This window comes from Coregonus lavaretus, assembly GCF_964263955.1.
Source record: "Coregonus lavaretus genome assembly, chromosome: 5".
Lineage (NCBI taxonomy): Eukaryota > Metazoa > Chordata > Actinopteri > Salmoniformes > Salmonidae > Coregonus > Coregonus lavaretus.
Window position 1 is genome coordinate 17,066,395 of NC_139992.1, and position 27,548 is coordinate 17,093,942.

General features: G+C 45.9%; 1 protein-coding gene across 2 annotated transcripts in view; it reads right to left on the minus strand.

Moving 5' to 3' along the window:
• Positions 1 to 871: 871 nt before the first annotated feature.
• Positions 872 to 27,548, minus strand: part of LOC311129999 (uncharacterized protein) — a 41,634-nt gene continuing 14,957 nt past the window's right edge. The window contains exons 2-14 of one of the 2 annotated variants that reach the window (XM_084162585.1): positions 23,836 to 25,227; positions 22,548 to 23,660; positions 22,239 to 22,355; positions 9,686 to 9,823; positions 8,837 to 8,940; positions 8,493 to 8,548; positions 8,120 to 8,280; positions 7,240 to 7,374; positions 4,083 to 4,125; positions 3,943 to 3,980; positions 3,673 to 3,760; positions 3,247 to 3,424; positions 872 to 2,815 (exon numbers count right to left, since the gene is read on the minus strand). In XM_084162585.1, coding sequence (XP_084018711.1) covers positions 2,672 to 2,815; positions 3,247 to 3,424; positions 3,673 to 3,760; positions 3,943 to 3,980; positions 4,083 to 4,125; positions 7,240 to 7,374; positions 8,120 to 8,280; positions 8,493 to 8,548; positions 8,837 to 8,940; positions 9,686 to 9,823; positions 22,239 to 22,355; positions 22,548 to 23,660; positions 23,836 to 25,227 — 3,707 coding nt within the window. In that variant the 3' untranslated portion in view covers positions 872 to 2,671. Of the gene's footprint in view, positions 2,816 to 3,223; positions 3,425 to 3,672; positions 3,761 to 3,942; positions 3,981 to 4,082; positions 4,126 to 7,239; positions 7,375 to 8,119; positions 8,281 to 8,492; positions 8,549 to 8,836; positions 8,941 to 9,685; positions 9,824 to 22,238; positions 22,356 to 22,547; positions 23,661 to 23,835; positions 25,228 to 27,548 lie in introns of both variants that reach the window. The other variant, XM_084162586.1, reaches the window with a different exon arrangement.

Consider the following 27,548-nt stretch of genomic DNA (forward strand, 5'->3'; position numbering starts at 1 on the left):
AAAGAAATTGTTAATTGACCACAAAATCAACATTTTGCGATGGCCATCTCAGTCTCCTGACTTGAACCCCAATGTGGTTTGAATTGAAGAGGGCAGTCCATAATAGCAGACGAAGGATATCAAGGATCTGGAAAGATTCTGTATGGAGGAATGGTCTAAGAGCCCTCCCAATCTCATAAAACATTTTAGAAAAAGGCTCAGTGTCCTTATCCTTGCAAGGGGAGGGTGCTAGAGTTTTGAAAACATGGGTGCCAAAAATTACTTCTTAAACAAAATCTCTTTCTCTGAACAATTGTATTAGTATTAAATAATATAATTTCCCAATTTTAGACCATACAATATAGCTCAGTATTTGCATTATTTATTTTATACAGTCTTTTTTGCTCATCTTTATCAAGGGTGCCAATAATTATGGACAGGCTATAATAATAGTCAAGGCTATAGAGGAGAATTGGTAGCTGAAGAAATCAATGAAGATCCACAGAGCACAAAGGAAGTAGAGAATTCCCTGCAGGATCCCAGTGATGACCCTCATCTGACTGTGCAGTGGATTGGTGGAGGCATGGGCTAGTGGGAATTTTTACACCATATTTCTTATACCAGTCATCCTTTCAAATCAGTGAAGGGAAGTGAACAAGTGCACACGTTGGGAGGAAGTAGCAGATAATTGGGACATAGTCCACATGAAGTCTGTATTCATAAACCGACTCAGAGTAGGATTGCTTATCTAGGATCAGGTCCCAGCTAACCATATAATCGTATTCATTATAATCTAACTCTCAGATGCTTTATAAATATGGGCCCTGAGCTTGAGTGTGATCATGCAAACACAACTTCCCCCAATGATCGCATTTAAAGAGACAAGACAGGCAGTTGTACAGAATGTTATTTTATTTTTTAAATATGCATGTCTGACTAAAACGCCAGAGGTAAAAGACCATTCATATTAGAAGGAAGACAACAAAGATATAAAAGGGTACTCTATCTAAAAATAGCAGGCTTAATTACAAATATAGTACGTCTCTATGCAAACCATCAATGAGATCTGATACTTAGCATGGTTATTGAACTGAATTCATCCTAGATTCACACACACACACACACACACACACACACACAGTCTTGCACAACTAACCATGTGGGGACACACAATTCAGTCCCATTCAAAATCCTATTTTCCCTAACCCCTAACCCTAACCCTAAACCTATCCCGTACCCTAACCCTAACCTGAAAACCTAACCTTAACCCTAACCCTAGCTGCTAACCCTAACCCTAAACCTAATTCTAACCCTAACACTAAACCCCCTAGAAATAGCATTTGACCTAGTGGGGACCAACAAAATATCCCCAGTTGGTCAAATTTTTGTTTGTTTACTATTATTGTGTCCCAACAAGTATAGGTAAACACATCCACACACGCACACGCAGCCTTTTGTGTTCCAAACTTCAGATGTTTGTCCCTACAGAATAGGGTGGGGTATGAGTCCCTCTGACAATGCAACATGTTGAAAATGTCTTCAAACATTTTTTTACCGTTGAAATACATTCAATAAATTACAAAAACTGTTGTACTGTTCCGATCAACAGACCGCAACTTGACCATCATTCAATATGTCATATGAAACCACTTTCGTGCATCTATTCCTCATCTGACAAATACAGCACATTGATTTCTTGACATGTATTCTTTTCCATCTGACATGCCGTTAAATATCTTTACACAATGTAACAATACTTGACACACACAAAACAAGTTTTTGCAGCTTTCTCTTTTCAACCTGTATTTTCAGTACACACACACACACTTCGCAGAACAGACAGACATGCATCCACACATTATGAATACATGGTATACATGGTAACTTTTATAATTTATGGATTGCTTTTATTATTGCTTTTGACATACGATCAAATCATATGATCAAATGTGCACTGATCAAATCAGTGTGATGTATTTTTGGTGCACTTAATCATTGATGTGGTTGGCTGGAGGCCAGGCAGAGGTAGCCTGCGTGCCAGTGTGTTTGTGCTACCATGCCAACTCCTTATCACTCATTGCCATGTTTGTCTTGACAAGGACAGCAATGGAGTACGCAAGAGCACAAACAGATCTGGGACCAGGCTAAAGCCTTATTTACACCTTGCACTTCTGAGCTATCCGCTAGGTCCACTCGAATGAAATGATGCAAAATTGACTCTTGTCCGTACGGACAAATCTCCACGTCCGCAGGCCACTTTTCCAAGGAGGTACGCGGATGCGGACCTTGTATGGACGTTGAAGTGAAGTGGAAGGTGTGTAAATTAGGCTTATGGCAGCGGCAGACGTGGAGTTGGCTGGCTAGACAGGGCCAGTGGTGGAGTTGGCTGGTTAGACAGGGCCAGTGGTGGAGTTGGCTGGCTAGACAGGGCCAGTGGTGGAGTTGGCTGGCTAGACAGGACCAGAGGCGGGGTTGGCTGGCTAGGCAGGGCCAGAGGCGGGGTTGGCTGGCTAGGCAGGGCCAGAGGCGGGGTTGGCTGGCTAGGCAGGGCCAGAGGCGGAGTTGGCTGGCTAGACAGGGCCAGAGGCGGGGTTGGCTGGCTAGGCAGGGCCAGAGGCGGGGTTGGCTGGCTAGGCAGGGCCAGAGGCGGAGTTGGCTGGCTAGACAGGGCCAGAGGCGGGGTAGCTGGGCGTCAGAAGTAGTCCCGACGTCGTGAGTCGTCGTTGATGAATGAAGGGTTCCATTGGGCGGGGTAGATACAGGAGTGACGGGAGCCTGGCAGGCCAGAGAATGGGTAGAGGCCGTTACGCTCTAGGTCAGAGTTACGCAACGCAGGCTGCAACACAGGGAAATGTGATGGGGTGGTCAGTATCAACGGAGGAGGAGGGGGGGAGTGAGGGAAGAGAGAGAGAGAAGTGTATGCTAATCCTTACCTGATGTGGTGGACCAAAAATAACAAACGTAGTGGCCCTTCTGTCTAATTGGTTTGTCTATTGTCTTCTGGAGAAATGTCATATGTTTATGTATTTTGTTAACATTGTGTTGTGTTTCTTTATGTACCGCTAGATGTCTGTGCTTATAGAGAATGGCTGTTTATACATACAGTACATAGAAGTATACTGTATGTACAGAGTAGTAGTTTGTATATGTACAGGTTGGTAGTTTCTATATGTACAGAGTAGTAGTTTCTATATGTACAGAGTAGTAGTTTCTATATGTACAGAGTAGTAGTTTCTATACGTACAGAGTAGTAGTTTCTATACATACAGAGTAGTAGATGTCTGTCATCTGTAGCAGGTTCTTGGTGCTACCGTTTTCCTGCATCTCGATGGTCTCTCTCCCCCACTCCATAGAAACACGGTTACTCTTTGGGAACTCTGCGTACGGCGACATCTGAAAATCGCCACTTTTGAAAATGATCTTGTTGATGTCATTCTTGTCTTTCCTGTAAAGAGATACACAAAGTATTATACGTTCACTCAATGTGGCAGCTCGCTGACTGACAGTGAAAGAATTTGGTTTTATTTTATTACATGGTTATAAACACTTATAACAGTTATTACAAATTGTGTGAACAATAACGTTTTTCAAATATGGCACAACATGGACAGAGAATAAGGAATTAGGGGTTGTCATCTTACTACTGTGTTATTACATGGTTATAACTACAGCAATAGTGTCATGGAGTCTTACTTGCAGCAGGTGACAATGAGTGCGATGATGAGAACAAGGAGTAGGGTACCCCCTACTGGTGATACCACCACAGCTATCAGCTTGTAGACTAGTAGAAAAACAAAACTTTATGATTCAACTGGAGGTCTACATTGTGATTGTGAGTGCTAAAAGAATAACCATGACAACAGCTAATGAGTTAAGTGATTCAAATGTTGTCTTGATTCTCCACTGTATCTATTTCTCACACTTTTTAAATGATCATTTAAGTCATTCAAGTCTATTACTTACAATTTCCACAGTTGAATCCTCCAAATCCAAATGTGCACCTGAAAGATATAAACAAGCAAATATAAGACCAATAAATCATTCATAACATGTATTAATGGAATGGTCCAATGGATTAGATGATTAGAGTTGTCATTGCTTACCTGACACAGGTTCCATTTACCCGTTTCAGACCATCACCGCATTCTGTAAGATGAGGAATGTAATTTTACAATCATTTCAAAGCAATAACATTTTTGTTTTATAATACATTTTCTTTTGAAAAAGCTGCCTGCTCAAATGACATAAAAATAAATAAAGTGAATTTGACATAAGATACGTTTGACCGAGGCTGAGTCATATTCACTAGGCACCAAACGGAAGAAAATGCACTGAAACCGAGAGGGACTACCTGTTATTTGTTTTGCATTGCAAAGCGTTTTGCTATGGTATGCTCTAACACAGGGGTGTCAAACGTCCGGCCCGCGGGCCGGATCAGGCCCGCAAACGGGTTTAATCCGGCCCGCGAGATGATTTTGTAAAGTATAAAAATGAGCTGCAATTTTTCAATAAAAGAAACTGCTGTTCCAATTGTGTCCACTGGATGGCGCAATAGCAATTGTGTTAAGCAAGCAAACTGTTTATACCGGGGCAGAGCAAATAGGTCAAGCAAGTGCAGCCAGTCCGGATGAGCTACTTTGTTTTGCCCGCGATATTTATTACGGCTTCTACTTTTAACATTATGTGCTTTGGCACCCTCATTGCCCCAATATGTCTCTGTCAAAAAAGAGAAAAGTGGACGCAGAGTGCAGAGTGTTCCAAGAAAAATTGTCATCGTTCTATTTATTCACGGAATTGAATGGGAAAGCTGTATGTTTGGTGTGTTCACAGCATGTTGCAGTGCTGAAAGAATATAACCTTCGTCGCCACTATGTGAGTCTTAATGCCGACAAATATGACAACTTTCAAGGACAGCGGAGAAGAGAGAAGGTGAATGAACTGTTGGTGGGTCTGAAGAAACAGCAGTCTGTGTTTACTCACAGCCGAGACATCAGTGACGCTGCAGTGAAAGCTAGCTACCTCATTGCTAATGAAATCGCAGTGGCTTCAAAACCATTTAGTGAGGGTGAATTTGTAAAAACATGCATGATGAAGGCAGCAGAGATTGTGTGCCCTGAAAAGCACCAGGCTTTTGCAAATATCAGCCTGACAAGAAACACAGTTGCAGACAGGATTTCCGATCTTTCAGTGGATTTGGACAGCCAGTTGAAGCAAAAAGTAAAGTCATTTATTGCGTTTTCGGTTGCAATTGATGAAAGCACGGACATTACAGATGTTGCACAACTGGCCATTTTCATCCGCGGAGTTGATGACACATTGACCGTCACCGAGGAGTTCGTGCCGATGACAGATACAACGACAGCAGCTGATATTTTCACTGCACTCGTCGGCGCGCTGGACAGGGTCGGAGTGGACTGGTCCCGCGCTGTCAGCCTGGCTACAGATGGTGCGCCCTCAATTATCGGGAAAAAAGCAGGCGTTGTGACAAAGTTCAGAGAGAAAGTGCAATCTGCAAATTGAGGATGTGATTTTTGGACTTTTCACTGTATTTTGCACCAGGAGGCTTTGTGTTGCAAGTCATTAAAGATGGATAACGTCATGAAGGTGGTCATCCAAACTGTTAATTTCATCCGATCCAGAAGCCTGAATCACCGTCAGTTTGACAGCCTTCTCAGAGAGAAAGACCACATCTATGGCCTGCCATACCACACTGAGGTAAGATGGTTAAGCCGAGGTGCTGTGCTGAGGCGTTTCTTTGATTTACGAGAAGAAATTGAACAGTTCATGGAAGAAAAGGGCAAACCAGTGTTAGAATTTAATTCCGCAGAATGGATGCAGGACCTTCCATTTATGGTGGATGTTACAGAGCACCTGAATAACTTGAACAAACAGCTGCAAGGGCGCAACAAAGTTGCCACGCAGTATTATGACAGCATACGTTCTTTCAAGTTGAAGCTGTCATTGTGGGAGACGCAACTCGCCGGTGGTGATGCAGCTCACTTCCCCTGTCTGAAAAATGTGTGCGCGACCCAACATGTGGCAGACATGAAGCGGTTCAAAGATAAAATAACGGGACTGTTAAGGGAGTTTGAGCAACGCTTTCAGATTTTTGGTGAACTGGAGAAAGACTTAAAAGTTTTTTGTTCGCCATTCACCGTGAATCCCTCTCATCTGCCCGTCAGCATCCAACTTGAAATAATAGACTTGCAGTGTGACTCGGATTTGAAGGGCAAATTTGCCGCAGCTGGCTTGGACACATTTTATCAGAATCTCTTGCCAGGTTACCCCAACTTGACAGCCCTCGCTGCAAAACTGTTGTGTATGTTTGGAACCACATATCTTTGTGAGCAAGTTCTCTGTAATGAGCATAAATAAAACAAAGCTGCGCTCAAGGCTCACGCACAAGCACTTGAATCACATCCTGAAGTTGGCTGCCACTCAGGATGTGACGCCTGATATTGATGCGCTGGTGAAAGCTAAAAGATGCCAGGTATCAGGAGTCAAATAAACTATGCAACCCCACTTAAAGTGCTGCATGAGACACCCTGATATAGTTCTGTGATCTGTGATATACTTCTGTGAATCACTGAGGCATTGTGTGTTTGTGTGTTGTTTGTCCTCAGAATTTAAAATAACTTGAGGTGTTTTATGATTAATAGTGATGTTGTGCTTTTGGACACACTGTCCTCAGGCTCCAGCTTTATGTTTGTATGTTTTTATGTTGATGTGCTATTGTTTTTAATTGCTTTTATTTTATTTGTATATTTAACCTATTCTTGACTCTGTGGTTCTTGCACTTGTTTGGGGAACAGGATTTCATTATTTGTATCTACATTTCTGCCTGAGAAATGACACCCTGATATAGTTCTGTGATCTGTGAAACAGTTATGTGAATCACTGAGGCATTGTGTTTTTGTGTGTTCTTTTTCTTTAGAATTTTCAAATAAACTTCAGGTGTTTTATGATTAATAGTGATGTTGTGCTTGTACTATTTTGGACACACTGTCCTCAGGCTCCAGCTTTATGTTTTATGTTGATAGTATTAAAACAAAGAAAACAATCTGAAGTTGTTGTTTTTAAGTTATATATACCATGATTTTACCGGTCCGGCCCACTTGGGAATAGATTTTCCTCCATGTGGCCCCTGAGCTAAAATGAGTTTGACACCCCTGCTCTAACATCTGCTTGCTCCACCCTTCCAGGCCTCACCTATGCAAGACGGAGGACTACCCTCCACCTTATCACTGTTCCAGGCCTCACCTAGGCAGGACTGGTCCTCAGGGTTGAGTTTGAAGTACCCTGGTTGACACTGGCAGTAGGCTGTCCCATTGGAGTCGGTACAGAAGGAACGCTCTAGGTGACACTGGGTGTTCTGGGCCAGACACAGACTCTCAACTGAGGGGCATAGTTAGGAGAGGGGTAGGTTAGGATGGTTGTAGCAGGGTCAGGTATGAAATGTAAAACATGCTAATGTCATACATTGACTTCCATCATTTTTTGGGCTACAAAATGCTAAAGTTAGCAGATGGTGGCAATGACGGTGTACACAAACCCAAAGCATGGATTGCGTTCTGCCTTTGTCCCCACAGGCTGCTTACAAGTTAACAAAACAAATATGTAATTTTGAAATTAGGATGAACTACTCCTTTAAGACTGGGGTTAGGGGGGAAGAGGTAAGGATGGGTCATGAAGCTGAGGGTGAAAGAGAGGGGAAGACGGAGGATGGAGGAAGTTGAGCGAGAAAGACGGAGGTAGAGAGTGCTGTTACCGTGAGCTGGTGAGTGACCACCACTCTGCCGTGACCAGCGGTGCTGTTATAGTCATTCAGGGTTAGAGTTAGGGTTAGAGTAAAGAGGAGAGGATTGGTCATGAAGACGAGGGAGGAGGACTGAGGATGATGTATGGAGGAGGATGAGAGGGGCGGCAGGTAGCCTAGTGGTTAAGCGTACTGGGCAATTAACCGAAAGGTCGCTGGTTCAAATCCCTGAGTTGACTATATGAAAAATCTGTCGATGTGCCCTTGAGTAAGGCACTTAACCCTAATTGCTACTGTAAGTCGCTCGGGATAAGAGCGTCTGCTAAATGAAAAAAAGAAAAAAAAATGAGAGTGCAAGACGGAGGGAGGTAGAGAGTGCTGTACCTTGATAAGAGAGCTGGTGAGTGACCACCACTCTGCAGTGTCCAGCAGTGCTGTTACAGTTGTTCAGAGATCTCTGTATGCTGTGGTAGACCTCAGAGCTGGTCACGTCAGTAGAGAGGGAGAACATGTTGACAGCAGAGATACGGGCCCCGTCCTCCCCTCTGGAACACACATCACAGCAAACTGGATTTAAAATCCGAAAAGCGTCAGAGTTATAAAGTTGTTGTTATATTGAACATCCATTACAATAAAGACATTTTAAATATATTCCTTGGTCCTGCTTGATTTTTGATTACACTTTACATACAATGTTGTCATGCATTCAGAAATTGGTAAGTGCAAAGCCAATCATACGGGGGAATAAGAAACTCACTTTTTACTCAAAGTAGAGCGCTGGTAACCACGCAGATTTGATAGTGAGGCGTTGAGCTGTAAAAAAAAAAAAAAAAAAATAGAGGGGAGAAAAGGGTGTGGCCTAAATATTACTATATTCTTAATACATCTATTATATTGATTGAAGAGGTTTGCTGCCTCACTACAACAAATACACAATATACAATGTCAGTGATAGAGTCATACCTCTCTCCACACTAGGGTTGCAAAACTCCCGGAAATCTAGCAAACATACCAACATTCTTGAAAGATTCCAAAATTACTGGTTACAGGGAATATTCCCTCCTTTTGCAACTCTACTTCCCACCGTGTCCCTGTCCTTACCAGCTGGTTGATCTCTCTCTGGATCTCATGCAGTGTGGTGCTCCTGGAGAGCAGTGGGTCATAGTAAGAGTTGTTGACACTGAACGTCCCTAAGAAAGTCTTTGCTGCAGAGATAAACAGACACTGTGGTTAACTAAGGTTCAAGACACTGTCTCTAAAGTTTACAGTCGTTTCTTTCAACTAATTAAATATAGCTAACCCTTTATTGTGAATAAATACATCAATACGATCAGTAGTGTCTTATCATTACCTAATAACATAACCCAGGGTCCCCCAACTGGCGGCCCATGCGTCGAATTTGGCCCGCGGGCGGTTTTATTTGCCCCCCCCCCACAAGTTTTCTGAGCACATTTTTAAAAATAAATATTTTGCATTATTTATAATTTTCATTGTTGGACATAAAATACTGTAAAAACACCAGGAAATCAACTCCAAGTGATTTTAATTTAGGAAATCTGTTCCCAAGTATGATTATGTTTTAGTGAAATATTATTTCTGTTTGGGCTTCTTGCGGTCAATTTGCAGTCAACAAATTATTTGTAATTATGTTCCGCCCCCAACCATCTGCTTACGAAAAAAATAGGCCCGTGGCTGAATCTAGTTGATGATCCCGGACATAACCTAAACCATAACCTGATCTAATATAACAATATAAGGCCCTACATATTGTTTATATTGTCATATGATATGAGACTTCTAAATAAAGTATGTATGTTTAGTTGTATGATTAGCAGTGCAACTGTCTTACTTTAAAATCACCCCAAAAATAAATACCTAAATATTGTTTATATTTTTATCGTCATATGAGACTGTAAATAAAGGCTGTATGTACTGTTTGTTTAGCTGTACCTCGCGTGCAGTCTCGTCCGTTCTCAATGTCAAGGCCCAGGGGACACTCACAGCTGAAGGAGCCCCTGGTGTTAACACACGTAGAGTCACTGGGACATGGGCCCGAGGGGCCGGGGCCACTCTCACACTCATCCACATCTGGACACAGCAGAGACAGAGGACAGAGAGGGCAGTGTGAACATAAAGGACAAGATGACTATAGTGAATACCATCAGCAATATACACATATTTTCACATCTGGACAAACAAAGCAACAAAGATACAGAGACAGAGGACAGCTGACAGAGGACATGGACAGAGGACAACTGACAGAGGACAACTGACAGAGGACAACTGACAGAGGCCAGATGACAGAGATCAGGTCAACACAACTGTTTGATTTGAACTGTACAAAACTTTAATCATTAAACCCTCACTAAAACCTCTCTCTGGTCTTGGGACAAGAGACAAACTTCAGGGCTCTCTAGCTGCTGCAATAGGCATCCATCCCCCTATGGGTTGTAAACAGGCTGTTCACACCTCTGTTACTAGGCCAGGTTGCTAGGGTCGCCTTATCTAACTCGCCTGAACAAGTCAGCTGACTGGGGCCAGCCAATCACAGGCCCTTTCTGCTTTTGTCTCTGAACTCAGTCTCCAGAAAGCAGTGGCAGAGTGAGGACCTCTCTCATAAACCTCTGCCCTGCACATCGCACAGCAGGACCTCTGGACCCTCCCTTCTCTCCACTGGACTTTCCCTGTGTTAGCGCATACATGACAGAATAAGTGGACTTCACTGGGTTTGGGTGTATTGAAACCTTCATGTGTAATATATAATAATATATAATATATAATATTTTGCTTATGTTCAGGTCAGGCAGTACAGCATAGGCTCCTTACCTTTATGGGCCTGTTGTTATTGTTTCACGCAACTTAAGATGGCAGCCCCCATGGCCTTATCCAACATGGCTTCTGTTTACATATTAGCCTTGTTTGCCACATAGCATGCTAACCCACTACCGCTAATGGTGTTGTTTATATTGTACCTATTGGCCCGTACCTACTAGCCTAGCTTAGCATATTGTGTAGCCTAGCCTGTCTGCTATGTTAGCCATACTAGTAAATGCTGCTAGCCTTGCTAACGCTAGTTGCCTTGTATTTACTGTGCACTGTGTTAAGCCTATTGGTATGCTATGCTAATACCTGCTACCTGCTATGCCATGTTCAATGGTGCTATACTGTTATATACCTGTGCTATTACCTCTAGCCTATGCTACATGCTACCTCGCTTCTAGCCATCATCGTTATTACTGTTGTGTAATACATTACCCTTTCTGTTCCATTACAGAAATCCACTATCACTGTCTTGTTTTGTATGCTTTGTACAAAATAATAAAATGCAGCACGACAGGATCTTTATAAACGTAGCTCTTTATTAGCTAGCTATAACTGGCATGTTCATGTGTCTCTGGCCATGATCATCTTGAAGATGACCTCACCACCTGGGTGGTCTTAACCAATCATAGCACAGTATGATAAGACAGTATAATGCATCCAAATACAATTCAGTATGCTGACAAATATGAATATTACATCCCCCTGTTCTACATATTTTAAGTGTTTCTTTTGCATACATGCTCTGTAGTTTGAACTCGAGGTAAGTAACCATTTATACTGCACCAACTGCATCAACATAACAGACTGAAACAATGATTCAGCATACTGTTACTTTTAGAACAAATATTTCTCAGCAACTCAGCTTTTCACTGTAGCAATGACATCTCAAGTCAAATACAATACCAAAGCATTTCAAGTTAACTTTTCAATAACAAGTTTACAGTCCGGAACTCTTTTAGTGCAGCGATCCGCCTACACCCTTTTACATTTCACAGGTCTAGGACAGCTCTAGGCTTGACCTCTCTTCCTGACCTTGTGTGATATGAAGCTGAGCAAGCTTCTGTGTCAGTCAACAGTTCTTGTGGTGTTGCAGGTAAGTATGGTGTATGTTGTGTTGTGTCTGGGTTTAGTCCATCCCGTTCTCTTTCAGGGGAACAGTTCATCTCGAAAGTGTGTTGTTCTTTTGTGTTCAGTAGGTGGCGACAATTGCGGCGGTACACCGCTCCTTCTGTGGTGCGAACGTGATATGAACGTTCAGTGTCAGCTGGTTGGATGACGACTGCTGGCTTCCAGTGGCCATGCTCCTGGATTCTAACTGACTCTCCGTCGTTCAGTGGTGGCAGTAGTCTGGCTGACCTGTCATAGTATCGCTTTTGGTGTTGTTGTCTCTGTGCAAGTTTTGCATGCATTTCCTTGTAGCTGACGACCTCAGGTTGCAGCTGCTGGTTGGTGCTGGAAAGGATTGAGCGAAGTCTGCGGCTCATCAACAGCTGGGCTGGTGATTTGAAGTTGTCAACTGGAGTGTTGCGGTATTCAAGGAGACTGAGGTAGGGGTCTCGCTTGTCTGCTTTTACTTTGTCCATGAGTGACTTAGCAATCTGCACAGATTTTTCAGCAAGGCCAATACTTTGAGGGTAATGTGGGCTTGTGGTGACGTGTGTGAACTCCCATGCTTTTGTGAAGGATTCAAACTCATTTGATTTGTAACATGGGCAATTGTCAGATATTAAAATCTCTACAATGCCATGCCTGGCAAAGGCTGCTTTCAGCTTGTGTATCACAGCTGCAGATGTGGTGCTGTGAAGCTTGTTTAGTTTGAAGTACAGTGGGGAAAAAAAGTATTTAGTCAGCCACCAATTGTGCAAGTTCTCCCACTTAAAAAGATGAGAGAGGCCTGTAATTTTCATCATAGGTACACGTCAACTATGACAGACAAATTGAGAAAAAAAAATCCAGAAAATCCCATTGTAGGATTTTTAATGAATTTATTTGCAAATTATGGTGGAAAATAAGTATTTGGTCACCTACAAACAAGCAAGATTTCTGGCTCTCACAGACCTGTAACTTCTTCTTTAAGAGGCTCCTCTGTCCTCTACTCGTTACCTGTATTAATGGCACCTGTTTGAACTTATTATCAGTATAAAAGACACCTGTCCACAACCTCAAACAGTCACACTCCAAACTTCACAATGGCCAAGACCAAAGAGCTGTCAAAGGACACCAAAAACTAAATTGTAGACCTGCACCAGGTTGGGAAGACTGAATCTGCAATAGGTAAGCAGCTTGGTTTGAAGAAATCAACTGTGGGAGCAATTATTAGGAAATGGAAGACATACAAGACCACTGATAATCTCCCTCGATCTGGGGCTCCACGCAAGATCTCACCCCGTGGGGTCAAAATGATCACAAGAACGGTGAGCAAAAATCCCAGAACCACACGGGGGGACCTAGTGAATGACCTGCAGAGAGCTGGGACCAAAGTAACAAAGCCAACCATCAGTAACACACTACGCCGCCAGGGACTCAAATCCTGCAGTGCGAGACGTGTCCCCCTGCTTAAGCCAGTACATGTCCAGGCCCGTCTGAAGTGCATTTGGATGATCCAGAAGAGGATTGGGAGAATGTCATATGGTCAGATGAAACCAAAATATAACTTTTTGGTAAAAACTCAACTCGTCATGTTTGGAGGACAAAGAATGCTGAGTTGCATCCAAAGAACACCATACCTACTGTGAAGCATGGGGTTGGAAACATCATGCTTTGGGCCTGTTTTTCTGCAAAGGGACCAGGACGACTGATCCGTGTAAAGGAAAGAATGAATGGGGCCATGTATCGTGAGATTTTGAGTGAAACCCTCCTTCCATCAGCAAGGGCATTGAAGATGAAACGTGGCTGGGTCTTTCAGCATGACAATGATCCCAAACACACCGCCCGGGCAACGAAGGAGTGGCTTCGTAAGAAGCATTTCAAGGTCCTGGAGTGGCCTAGCCAGTCTCCAGATCTCAACCCCATAGAAAATCTTTGGAGGGAGTTGAAAGTCTGTGTTGCCCAGCGACAGCCCCAAAACATCACTGCTCTAGAGGAGATCTGCATGGAGGAATGGGCCAAAATACCAGCAACAGTGTGTGAAAACCTTGTGAAGACTTACAGAAAACGTTTGACCTGTGTCATTGCCAACAAAGGGTATATAACAAAGTATTGAGAAACTTTTGTTATTGACCAAATACTTATTTTCCACCATCATATGCCAATAAATTCATTAAAAATCCTACAATGTGATTTTCTGGATTATTTTTTCTCATTTTGTCTGTCATAGTTGACGTGTACCTATGATGAACATTACAGGCCTCTCTCATCTTTTTAAGTGGGAGAACTTGCACAATTGGTGGCTGACTAAATACTTTTTTTCCCCACTGTATCTGCTGTAGTAGTCCACTGTTATAATGTAGTCCTCGTTGTTCCAGGTGAACAGATCAGTTGCCACGACCTGCCAGGGTCGGTCTGGGATACAGTGAGGTAACATTGGCTCTTTGGTGTTTGAGGGGCGTCGTTCAAGACAGGTGGGGCATTTACCAACCATGTCCTCTATTTGTTTGCACATTCTGGGCCAAAACAAAATGTCCTGTGCTCTCTGTTTGCACTTTTCCATGCCCATGTGTCCAGCATGGATCTTTGTCAAAATCTCTTCTCTGAGACTGGTAGGAATGATTCTGTGTCTGCTACAGGGATGTCTTTGCCTGGACGGTGAGTGATTGTGAAGTCGTATTTTTGTAGATGAAGGATCATTCTCTGTAGCCTTGGCGGGGCTGCGGCTAACGGTTTCCTCATGATTGACTCAAGGGGCATGTGGTCTGATTCCACAATGACTTGTCGTCCATAGACATACTCATGGAAACGCTTACATCCGAACAGAATGGCATACAGCTCCTTTTCGATTTGAGCGTAGTTGATTTCACAGTCTGTGAGAGATTTGAAAGCGTAGCCGAATGGTTTTCCTTCTTGCAGTAGCACTGCACCTAGTCCATACTTCGACGCGTCCACCTGGAGTCTGAGCTCTTTGATAGGGTCGTAGTAGGCAAGGATTGGTCCTGGTTCTCTCGTGATCAAGTCTTTCACTTTCGGGAAAGCGATGTCGTGTTGCTTGTCCCAGAGGAACTCACTGGACTGCTTTAGTAGCTGACGCAGGGATGCATTAGCATTGGAGAGGCTGGGTGCGAACTTCGCTAAGGTGTTGACCATGCCAAGCACTGTTTCCAGCTCTGCGTGGTTCTTGGGTGCTCCATTTCCTTTATGGCTGAGATATTCTGCGGATCTGCCTTGATTCCATTCGCTGTGAGAAGATGTCCGAAGTAGCTGACCTTTGTAGCGCAGACTGTGCTCTTCTCAGGGTTGAGCCGGACTCCTCTCTCGCGGGACATTTGCAGCATCGCGCTGAGGTTTCTGTCGTGTTCCTCTTTGGTTCGACCATAGACAAGGATGTCGTCCACAATTGCCACAACTCCGTCGAGGCCTTCGTAACACCTCGTCGATCTTTCGCTGAAACTTGTCTTGGGCTGAGATAATCCCAAAAGGCAGGCAACGAAACCTGTAGCGTCCAAACGGTGTGTTGAACGTTGTGAGCTTAGATGACTCTTCTGTGAGCTTGATAGCCCAGTAGCCTGATCTGGCGTCCATGACACTGAAGTAGCGTGCTCCCGCTAGCTTGTGTGTGATGCCATCTAGCGTCGGTAAGGGGTAATGGGGCCGTTTGATAACCTTGTTCAAGTCTCTTGGGCGGAGACATACTCTGAGCTTGCCTGTGCGTGGTTTCTCCACCACCGCTAATGCGTAGACCCAATCTGTCGGTTCTGTTCCAAGATGGCGTAGCAGTGCGGTTGTGTTCTTTGTTGTGTGTCCGTGTAAATAGCCAGTTTTTTGTATTTTTTTGTATTTTTCGAACATATTTCCCTATCACACTTTTCATCCTTCTACTAAATATACTTTCCTGCAACCCGCCTCACTCAATGTGGAACGGATTCTATTATTTACTCACCTTTATCTAGAATCTCCAGTTGAAACTAGCTAGCCAGCCAACTAGCTACTTGCTATTAGCCACTGTTAGCGGTTTTCACCCAGAACATCGGATTTCCTGCCGGAATAACTGAATCACTGGACCCTAACACCGGATCGCAACTAGCTAGCCGCAACCAAATGGATGTTGCTGTAGGCTAATCACCACTGCCCCCGAAGCAAGCACCAGTTAGCCTTGAGCCAGGCCCATATCCCGGCTATCTACCTCTTTGTCTACCGGACGGGAGTAGCCAGCTAACTAGCTACTTGCTATTAGCCACCATTAGCGGTTTTTCACCATTGTCCGTGGCCTGCACTACCTACCAGCCAGCTCTAGCCTGGACTATTATCGGCCAGTCTGCACTGTCTGCACAGCGCGTTATCGACCCAGAACATATCGGATTTTCTGCCAGAATCACTAAATCACTGGACCTTTAACACCTGATCATCGCAACTAGCTAGCCGAAACCAAATGAATGTTGTTGTTGGCTAATCAGCCTGGAGCTAGCCTCGAGTCAGGCATATCTCCCGGCTATCTACCTCTCTATCAACCGGACAGGACCTCCTAGAGTCGACACAGAGCCCCGCCGATCCATCACGACTGGTCTGCCGATGTAATCGTCTGTGGTTTCAACAGGCTTCCCATTGCGACGACCACGAAGATCCATCTGCTAGCCCCGGCCCGCTAGCACACGCAAACAACAGCCGTGCTTCCTGCTCGCTGTGCTTTAGCACCAATTCGAACTGCTCTCAGACTCACATATTGCTGTTCACTGGACCTTATGATCACTCAGCTGCACAGCTGATGCCTGCTGGACTGTTCCTTTACACGGTACCCTGTCCTGTTTATCTGTTTAGCCTCAGCCCAAACTTTCATCGCCATTACCAGTTGTTGTCTTAGCTCTCTCTAATAACACCTGTGATTGCTTTATGCCTCTCTCCCATGTCAATATGCCTTGCCTATTGCTGTTCCAGTTAGTTCTTATTATACAATTTCAATATAGAACCCCAAGTCATTCTCAAACTGCTTCAAATAGCTCCTTTGTTCCACCCCCCATACACGCCGAGACCGGCTCAATTGGTGCCTCCAGTGATGCTATCTCTTTCATTGTTACCCAACGCTTAGGTTTACCTCCACTGTACTCATATCCTTCCATGTACATAATGCCCTGAATCTATTCTACAACGCCCGGAAATCTGCCCCCTTTATTCTCTGTACCCAACGCACTAGAAGACCAGTTCTTAAAGCCTTTAGCCGTATCCTTATTCTAGTCCTCCTCTGTTCCTCTGGTGATGTAGAGGCTAACCCAGGCCCTGTAGTCCCCAGTATCACTCCTACTCCCCAGGAGTTATCATTTGTTGACTTCTGTAACTGTAAAAGCCTTGGTTTTCTGCACGTTAACATCAGAAGCCTCCTCCCTAAGTTTGAGTTATTCACTGGTTAGCACACTCCGCCAACCCTGATGTTTTAGCAGTGTCTGAATCCTGGCTTAGGAAGGCCATCAAAAATTCAGAAATGTCAATCCCCAACTACAACATTTTCCGTCTAGATAGAACTGCCAAAGGGGGTGGAGTTGCAATCTACTATAGAGATAGCCTGCAGAGCTCTATCATACTATGTAGGTCTGTGCCCAAAAAGTTTGAGCTCCTACTTCTAAAAATCCACCTTTCCAGAAATAAGTCTCTCACTGTTGCCGCTTGCTACAGACCCCCCTCAGCCCCCAGCTGTGCCCTGGACACCATATGTGAATTGATTGCCCCCCATCTATCCTCAGAGTTCGTATTGCTTGGTGACCTAAACTGGGATATGCTTAACACCCCGGCCATCCTACAATCCAAACTAGATGCCCTCAATCTCACACATATTATCAAGGAACCTACCAGGTACAACCCTAAAGCCGTAAACATGGGCACCCTCATAGATATCATCCTGACTAACTTACCCTCTAAATACACCTCCGCTGTCTTCAACCAGGATCTCAGCGATCACTGCCTTATTGCCTGCGTCCGTAACGGGTCCACGGTCAAACAACCACCCCTCATCACTGTCAAACGCTCCCTAAAACACTTCAGCGAGCAGGCCTTCCTAATTGACCTGGCCTAGGTATCCTGGATGGATATCGATCTCATTCCGTCAGTAGAGGATGCCTGGTTGTTCTTTAAAAGTGCTTTCCTTTCAATCTTAAATAAGCATGCCCCATGCAAAAAATTCAGAACTAAGAACAGATATAGCCCATGGTTCTCCTCAGACTTGACTGCCCTTGACCAGCACAAAAACATCCTGTGGCATACTGCATTAGCATTGAATAGCCCCCGCGATATGCAACTTTTCAGGGAAGTTAGGAACCAATATACACAAGCAGTTAGGAAAGCAAAGGCTAGCTTTTTCAAACAGAAATGTGCATCCTGTAGCACTGACTCCAAAAAGACTTGGAGAATAAGAGCACCTCCTCCCAGCTGCCCACAGCACTGAGGCTAGGAAACACTATCACCACCGATAAATCTACAATAATCGAGAATTTCAACAAGCATTTTGCTATGGCTGGCCATGCTTTTCACCTGGCTACCACTACCCCGGCCACCAGCTCTGCAACTTGTCTCTCACAGTTGAAGTGTACCTATGATAAAAATTACAGACCTCTACATGCTTTGTAAGTAGGAAAACCTGCAAAATCGGCAGTGTATCAAATACTTGTTCTCCCCACTGTATATCCATCCTGCCCTGCCTTTTGAACGTTTTTGAAATCCAAGTTAACAAACAGATCACCGACCATTTCGAATCCCACCATACCTTCTCCGCTATGCAATCCGGTTTCCGAGCTGGTCATGGGTGCACCTCAGCCACGCTCAATGTCCTAAACGATATTATAACCACGATCGATAATAGACAGTACTGTGCAGCCGTCTTCATCGACCTGGCCAAGGCTTTCGACTCTGTCAACCACCGCATTCTTATTGGCAGACTAAATAGCCTTGGTTTCTCAAATGACTGCCTCGCCTGGTTCACCAACTACTTCTCAGATAGAGTTCAATGTGTCAAATCGGAGGGCCTGTTGTCTAGACCTATTGCAGTCTCTATGGGGGTGCCACAGGGTTAAATTCTTGGACCAACTCTTTTCTCTGTGTATATCAATGATGTCGCTCTTGCTGCTGGTGACTCTCAGATCCACCTCTACGCAGACAACACCATTTTGTATACATCTGGCCCTTCATTGGACACTGTGTTAACAAACCTCCAAACGAGCTTCAATGCCATACAACACTCCTTCCGTAGCATCCAACTGCTCTTAAATGCTAGTAAAACTAAATGCATGCTCTTCAATTGAACGCTGCTGGCACCCGCCCACCCGACTAGAATCACTACTCTCGACAGGTCTGACCTAGAGTATGTGGACAACTACAAATACCTATGTGTCTGGTTAGACTGTAAACTCTCCTTCCAGACTCACATTAAGCATCTCCAATCCAAAGTTAAATCTAGAATCTGCTTCCTATTTCGCAACAAAGCCTCCTTCACTCATGCTGCCAAACATGCCCTCGTAAAACTGACTATCCTACCGATCCTTGACTTCGGCGATGTTATTTACAAAATAGCCTCCAACACTCTACTCAGCAAATTGGATGTAGTCTATCACAGTGCCATCCGTTTTGTCACCAAAGCCGCATATACTACCCACCACTGTGACCTGTACACTCTTGTTGGCTGGTCCTCACTACATATTCGTCGCCAAACCCACAGGCTCCAGGTCATCTATAAATCACTGCTAGGCAAATCTCCGCCTTATCTTAGCTCATTGGTCACCATAGCAACACCCACCCGTAGTATGCGCTCCAGCAGGTATATCTCACTGGTCATCCCCAAAGCCAACACCTCCTTTGGCCGCCATTCCTTCCAGTTCTCTGCTGCCAATGACTAGAACGAACTGCAAAAATCTCTGAAGCTGGAGACTCTTATCTCCCTCACTAACTTTAAGCATCAGTTGTCAGAGCACCTTACCGATCACTGCACCTGTACACAGCCCTTCTGAAATTAGCCCACTCAACTACCTCATCCCCATATTGTTATTTATTTTGCTCATTTGCACCCCAGTATCTCTATTTGCACATCATCTCTTGCACATCTATCATTCCAGTGTTAATACTAATTGTAATTATTTTGCACTATGGCCTATTTATTGCCTTACCTCCATAACTTGCTACATTTGCATACACTGTATATATATTGTATGTGGTATTTTTGACTTCATGTTTTGTTTTACCCCATATGTAACTCTGTGTTGTTGTTTTTATCGCACTGCTTTGCTTTATCTTGGCCAGGTCGCAGTTGTAAATGAGAACTTGTTCTCAACTGGCTTACCTGGTTAAATAAAGGTGAAATAAAAAAATAAAAAACCTTGGTGACGATGTCAGATTGCTCCATGCTCTCCAACTCTTTCTTCAGACAGGCGCGGAGAGCAAGGGGAATCTTTCTCAGTGGGTAGACCACAGGGGTTGTGTCTGGGTCAAGGTGAATGGTACATTCTCCTGGGAATAGTCATATTCCTGTAAAAACATCAGCAAACTCCTCCATGACATTCTCTATCTCTACTGGTGCTGTCACTGATAAAACTAGCTTGATGAGGTCCATGTCTAAACATGCTTTAAGACCTAGCACTGCAGGTGCTCGAGTGTCAACAATGTAAAAGTCCAACATCATGTCACTTTCCTTGTATTTGCATTTGAAAGTGCATGTGCCTTTTACTGGGAGCTGTTCACCACCATAACCAGTCAGTATGCGCTTTGGTACTTATTCAGAGGAATAATGTTTTCTTGTGCACCAGTGTCTAGTTTGAACTTTAGCTCTGTGCCTTGTGTTCCTATCTCAATGTCAACAAAGGCTTGCTCTGTCTCTGACTTTTCTGTGTCACTGAATCAATAAACAGTTCATCAGCATTTGACTCTTTGATTGACATTTCATCTTCACTCACTGTATGTACTGTTTTGCACATTTTTGCGAAGTGATTCCATTTTACACATTTAGTACACTGTTTGCCTTTAGCTGGGCAATTTCCCTGTTCGCCATGCACTTAGCATCCACAATATCCACATGTTTTGGGGCGTTTGGAGTTTGTGTTGCTCTGTTCTGAAACATGCTCTCTGGGCACCGGAGGTGTGCTTTGATGTCTGCCTGACTGCGTGCACTGATTGTTCACGTGATGCGCTCGTGCTGCCGCCCGAAATGGTTTTCATCTGAACCTGTGCTAGCTCGTGAGATCTTAGCTTTGTCCAGCGTTAGCGCAGACCCAACATTCAAAAGTTTCTCTCTCACTCGCGGTGAGTGTATTCCAAATACAATACGGTCCCTGACCCTCTCATCCTTGTTTGCATAATCACAGTCTTTCACAAGCAGACGCAGCTCAGTGACAAAACTGTTCAAACGATTCGCTAGCTCCCTGTACTTTCTCATGGAATTTGTACCTAGCGAAAATTGTATTGGTCTTTGGCACCACATATGCTTCAAAACGATCGTAGTATGTTTTCAGTACCTTTGATTCAACCTCGGTAAGTGTCCATGTGTTGTTAATGTCTCTCCCTTTTTCACCGATCCAGAGGAGCAGGTAGCTGCACTTTTCCTCTTCTCCTCTTTCCTTCAGAGGACCCGTGAACATTAGCTCCACATGCTGTTTGAACTTACGCCATGCATCGGGTAGATTTGTAGACCCCCAATCCATTCGAGGTGAAGGAACTCCAGCAAAATCCATATTTTAGTCCTTTTACTCTGACACCATGTCTTGTTTTGTATGCTTTGTACAAAATAATAAAATGCAGCACGACAGGATCTTTATAAATGTAGCTCTTTATTAGCTAGCTATAACTATAATAATAATAACTGGCATGTTCATGTGTTCTTCTTCTTCGATGAGGTTTAACGGCGGTTGGCATCCAATTTGTTGCATTACTGCCACCTACTAGACTAGAGTACAACTCCCTTATATTTTGCTTGAAAAATAAAATAAAGAAATACCCTACCATCTAACACTACATACCCAAATACCTCTCTGCAGCTGCCACCACAACCTCAATTTTCTTCGACTTAGGTTCCATCCCTGCAGTACAATTAATAACCATTGCTATAAATGCTAAAAATCCAATCTTACTGAAACATATCACTTGTTGGCCTATCCCTCTGTACTGGTACATACCTACTACTCTCACCACTCCTCCCCCTTGACCCATCTTACTCCACTTTCTTCACTGCCTTAGCATATTACAACTTCTTCACTACTCTTACCCTGGAAACCTCAACCTGCCTCTCTCCCACAGGACATTTATGTTCATGTGTCTCCAGCCATGATCATCTTGAAGATGACCTCACCACCTGGGTGGTCTTAACCAATCATAGCGCAGTATGATACGACGGTAGAATGCATCCAATTACAATTCAGTATGCTGGCACATATGAATATTACATACCCTATTCACTACCACTAGTTTCCTCCTCTATCCCTGTTTGCTGTGTGTGTGTCTGGTGTGAGGCAATGAAGTGTGGATTGTATTCCTGTCTCCTGCTGGTCATTATCAGTCCTCTTACCGGGACTCTGGGATAGTCACACATATTAACATATGGCTGGGAATGGTAGGTTGAGCTCACCCTCATTGCAGGTAGGTCCTGTCCATGCTGACAGACAGTAACAGGTGAATTCCCTCCCTCCATAGGTCCCTCCACACCCACCTCCGTTCAGACAGGGGTTGGGCTCACAGGCACTACCTAAAGAAGAGAGATGGATTCAGACTGATGTACTGCATCTCATATCAATGCAGTTCATAGTTGCTTAGGATTTTCTTAATTGTTCCAAACAACAGTCATTAGGTTTTGGGAATACACACATCTTAATTCCAATTTTCCAGCTAAATTCAGGGCAAAACTAACTTTAGCAGAATCAAAGCTTTGTTGACAAACCTGGTGTCTGGGGTGTAGATCTGATGTCCATTGGAGCTGTGGTCACTTCTACCTCAGTGGTCCCCCTGTCAGTGTGTTTCCCTGTAGTGTGCAGTTCCACCGTGCTCCTGGTGGTGCTGTGGCTGTAGGAAGAGGAGGCTGTAGTAGTGGTGGTGGTGAAGGCCTGGCCGCTGTGGGCCGTGGTGTTCCCTGGTGTGGCAGTGCTGGTCTCCAGGTGCAAGGTGGTTACATCGGTGGAGCTGGTCACTTCGGTGAAGCTCACCCCCGTTGAGGGCTCCTGGGTCTGGGTCTGAAGGGTAGGCGAGCACTGGGGGGTGGAAGCCGAGGTCTGGAGACCCAGAGTAGTCTCAGTGGTAATGGTGGTAGGGATGGTGGTGGGTTGAGTCTGGGCCTCGACGGAGGTGGCGGTGCTAAGCTGAACCATCCTCGTCGTAGCCAGAGGGGGGGTCAGTGTGGTGCTGGTTGCCGTAGTAACTCTGTAGATCTCCTCCTCAGTGACCTGTGACGTCATCGTCACGGTAATGGATGTGCTGGACACCAGGACCTCTGTGGTCACCGCTGGCGATGGCCGCTCCGTCTTGGGGACAAAGGGAGGCTGGCTTGAGAGGAACCGGGACAGGGAGTCGTCCAGGGCGGTGGCATTTTCTCGTAGCGTCGGGGGAGCAGTAGTTAGACCCAGACCTACGATGGTAGTGTCCTCTGTGTGGAGCGATGAGACCCCTTCTGTCTCACCCTGGCCCCCCTGGGTGCTGAGGGGACCTGTGGAGGACTCTGTGGAAGTCCCAGACCCGGTGACCAGGATGGAGGGAGTATCTCTATCTCCTCCCTGAGAGGTGTTGGTGCTGGGATGGCTGGGTCCTTCTGAAAACAGGATGGGGGGCTGTGAAGAATCAGGGACCCCATCTTCTGTCTGGGACGTCCTGCCTCTGGAGGGCTGACTGGAGTCTGTTGTGTCTGTGTCCCGTCTGCTGTGGTTATCAACCACGCTGAGAGGGGGGGTGGAGTAGGGGGTTCCCTCCGAAACCAGAGAGGTGAGGTCCTGCTGTTGGGTCGTCACATTGGGGGGTCCAGTCAGCGGGTTGGTCCCTCTGGAGGAAAAACTACCAGGCCACTCTGTTTAGAAGAAGTAGAAGAAGAGGAAGAGGGAGAAGAAGAAGAAGATAACTTTATTGTCCATTTACTACATGAGAAATGGAAATTCGTATTTTGCATATCCCATTCTCCCCGGTAGACATATACATACTGTACATACATATACACAGAGAGGGAATTTCAGAGGGTTGTTTACCTTGTGAAGAGTTTGTGTTGGAGTGGGGGTGAGAGTCAGACCCAGACGTAGCGTCATGCCCATGGTCAGGTCCGGTGGAGGGTATCCTGTCGGTGACATCCCCAGCCCCGGCGCCGGTGCGGCCGGTCGGGAGGCCCCAGGTAGAGTCCTCAGGGTACATGGAGGTGCTGTTGGAGGTCACAGACAGTAAGGTCCTCTCTCCCGCTCGACTCATAGTGGAGGAGATGTAGGTGCGGTCAGTGTGGACAGGGATGGGGAGAGCCATGGTTCCTAGGTCGGTCCACTGGTCCTGCCTGAGAGTATCTGTTGACTGTCCTTGCCTGAGACCCATTGTGCCTCGGTTTGTGGACTGGTCCTCTCTGAGACCCACGGTGCCTTGGTTTGTGGACTGGTCCTCTCTGAGACCCACGGTGCCTCGGTTTGTGGACTGGTCCTCTCTGAGACCCACAATACCTTGGTTTGTGGACTGGTCCTCTCTGAGACCCACAGTACCTCGGTTTGTGGACTGGTCCTCTCTGAGATCCATGGTTCCTCGGTTTGTGGACTGGTCCTCTCTGAGACCCACGGTACCTCGGTTTGTGGACTGGTCCTCTCTGAGACCCACAGTTCCTCGGTTTGTGGACTGGTCCTCTCTGAGACCCACAGTTCCTCGGTTTGTGGACTGGTCCTCTCTGAGATCTATGGTTCCTCGGTTTGTGGACTGGTCCTCTCTGAGACCCACAGTACCTCGGTTTGTGGACTGGGCCTCTCTGAGACCCACAGTTCCTCGGTTTGTGGACTGGTCCTCTCTGAGATCTATGGTTCCTCGGTTTGTGGACTGGTCCTCTCTGAGACCCACAGTACCTCGGTTTGTGGACTGGGCCTCTCTGAGACCCACAGTTCCTCGGTTTGTGGACTGGTCCTCTCTGAGACCCACAGTACCTCGGTTTGTGGACTGGTCCTCTCTGAGACCCACGGTACCTCGGTTTGTCGACTGGTCCTCTCTGAGACCCACAGTACCTCGGTTTGTCGACTGGTCCTCTCTGAGACCCATGGTGCCTCGGTTTGTCGACTGGTCCTCTCTGAGACCCACTGTGTTTCCATCTGTTGACTGGTCCTGCCTGAGACTGCTGTCAGCATCAGGGCTGTCCTGAGGCAGTCTGGCTTCAGTAACAGACACAGACTTGAACTCTACTGAGCGTTTGGTTTCAGTCAAAGCCCTGAGTTGTGCTGGGAGCCCAGAGTAGGCCTCTGGTAGGTGGTCTGGTGTTAGTCTGGTCTGGTCCTTCCACTGTGTGGTAGCCTCTGTGGACACTACAATGGTAGAGCTCCTCTGCTCCATCGACAAACCAAGGGTTCCTTCTGCTGTCCAGCTGGTTGAGTCCGTGGAGAGATGTGTGTTTTGTTCAGTGGCTTTGAATAATAAATATATAAATACAATTAAAAAAGGATGTCAGGTATGTGTTTTCTGTATTCAAGGAAAGCAATGTGAAACATAGGCCTACATAAAGAGTTGGGGAGAAAGACATCCAAAACAAAAATGTAAATGTCTGCACCACCAGATGGCCCCAGAGAGTTTGTATCTTTCTTCAAATGCAGGATTTAATGCCTGCAGCTGTACTGATTTTGGGTGGAGAACAATTGGCAGCCAGGCCTGTCTACCCTAACAAAAGCCTGGGCCCTAAATATGGAGGTGACTCTGGCCTTTGGGACTTTACCATTTCCTTCCTAAAGCTGATATATCAGAAGCCATAGATGTTATAATACTGTCACACTGCAGATGTTGGCTGGGTACATTTGAAGCAGAGTTTGCTCTCTGGCTCACAGTTTTTGGGGGCTTTTTGAAAACAGTCAGTTAAAGACATGCTCCACTACTTTGGCGACTAGTAAGTATTTTTTAAACCTCCCGCTTTGGGATGGATGTGTCAATGTGTAGTTCATACATGCATAATCTATGAGCAGAGTGTCACGATCGTCTAACATAGAGGACCAATGCGCAGCGTTGAAGGTGAACATATTTTATTACTATAAATGATCACACGATCAAAAACACAAACGAAAACGTGATGTCTACGGTTTAACACGAACCGAAATGAACAAGAAACCACAAACACAACGTGAAAGACAGATAGTTAAATATGGCTCCCAATCAGAGACAACGAGCCAACAGCTGACACTCGTTACCTCTGATTGGGAGTCACTCAAACAAAGAAATACAATAACCTAGACCCACAACAAAACATAGAAACTAACACCCTGGCTCAACATACGAGAGTCCCCCGAGCCAGGGCGTGACAGTACCCCCCCCTAAAGGCGCGGACTCCGACCGCGCCAACGAAACACAACAGGGGAGGGACCGGGTGGGCACTCCGCCTAGGCGGCGGATCCGGCTCCAGTGGAACAGGCACGTGCCGTGCCGGACCGACGACGCACACCACTGGCTTGGTGTGGGGAACAGGCACGGGCCGTGCTGCACTGACGACGCACACCACTGGCTTGGTGTGGGGAGCAGGAGCGGGCCGGACAGGGCTGACGAACCGCCCCACAGACTTGGTGCTGGGAGCAGGAATGGGCCGGACCGGGCTGGCGACGCGCACCACCGACCTGGTGCGGAGAGCAGGAACGGGCAGAGCCGGGCTGACGAGACGCACCACAGACTTGACGCGGGGAGCAGGAATGGCCGGACCGGGCTGGCGACGCGCACCCCCGACCTGGTGCGGGGAGCAGGAACGGGCAGAGCCGGGCTGAAGAGACGCACCACAGACTTGATGCGGGGAGCAGGAATGGGCCGGACTGGGCTGGCGACGCGCACCGCAGGTTCGGTGCGGGGAGCAGGAATAGACCGGACCGTACTGGGGACACACACCACTGGCTCTACACCGGGATCTGGAACGGGCCGGACCGGACTGGCAACACACGCCAGTACCTCTCGCCGTGCCTCCACACCTTCCATCCCCTCTTCTACCAGTGGCCCCCGTAACCCGGCGGCCTTCTCCGGCAACCCACTGGACCGCTCTATCGCGGCCTCCTGCTGGTCCGCCGTCGTGAGCCCCCCCCTAAAAATTTTCGGGGCGTCTCTCCTACCCGTGGACCACATCTCCATATCCCTCGCCAGCTTCTCGCCCTTCTGCCATAATGTCAAGCCCTTGTCTTCCTCCCTCGGCTTGACCCAGTCCAGGAGGCGAAGGAGATCTGTGAGGGATCTCCCTGGCGATGGCTCCTGAACACGCTGCTTGGTCCCATCTTGGTGGTTTCTTCTTTCACGATCGTCTAACATAGAGGACCAATGCGCAGCGTTGAAGGTGAACATATTTTATTACTATAAATGATCACACGATCAAAAACACAAACGAAAACGTGACGTCTACGGTTTAACACGAACCGAAATGAACAAGAAACCACAAACACAACGTGAAAGACAGATAGTTAAATATGGCTCCCAATCAGAGACAACGAGCCAACAGCTGACACTCGTTACCTCTGATTGGGAGTCACTCAAACAAAGAAATACAATAACCTAGAACCCACAACAAAACATAGAAACTAACACCCTGGCTCAACATACGAGAGTCCCCCGAGCCAGGGCGTGACACAGAGTTACTGTATTCCCACAATTAGCCACGAAATCCCTAGTTTGAAAGTGACTGTTTTTGGAAGCTGTGCGGCGTCATCTTCCCTAGATGTACCCCTACGTGGGCAGCCCTTCGCCATTTGAGTGACAGCTAGCAAGACGC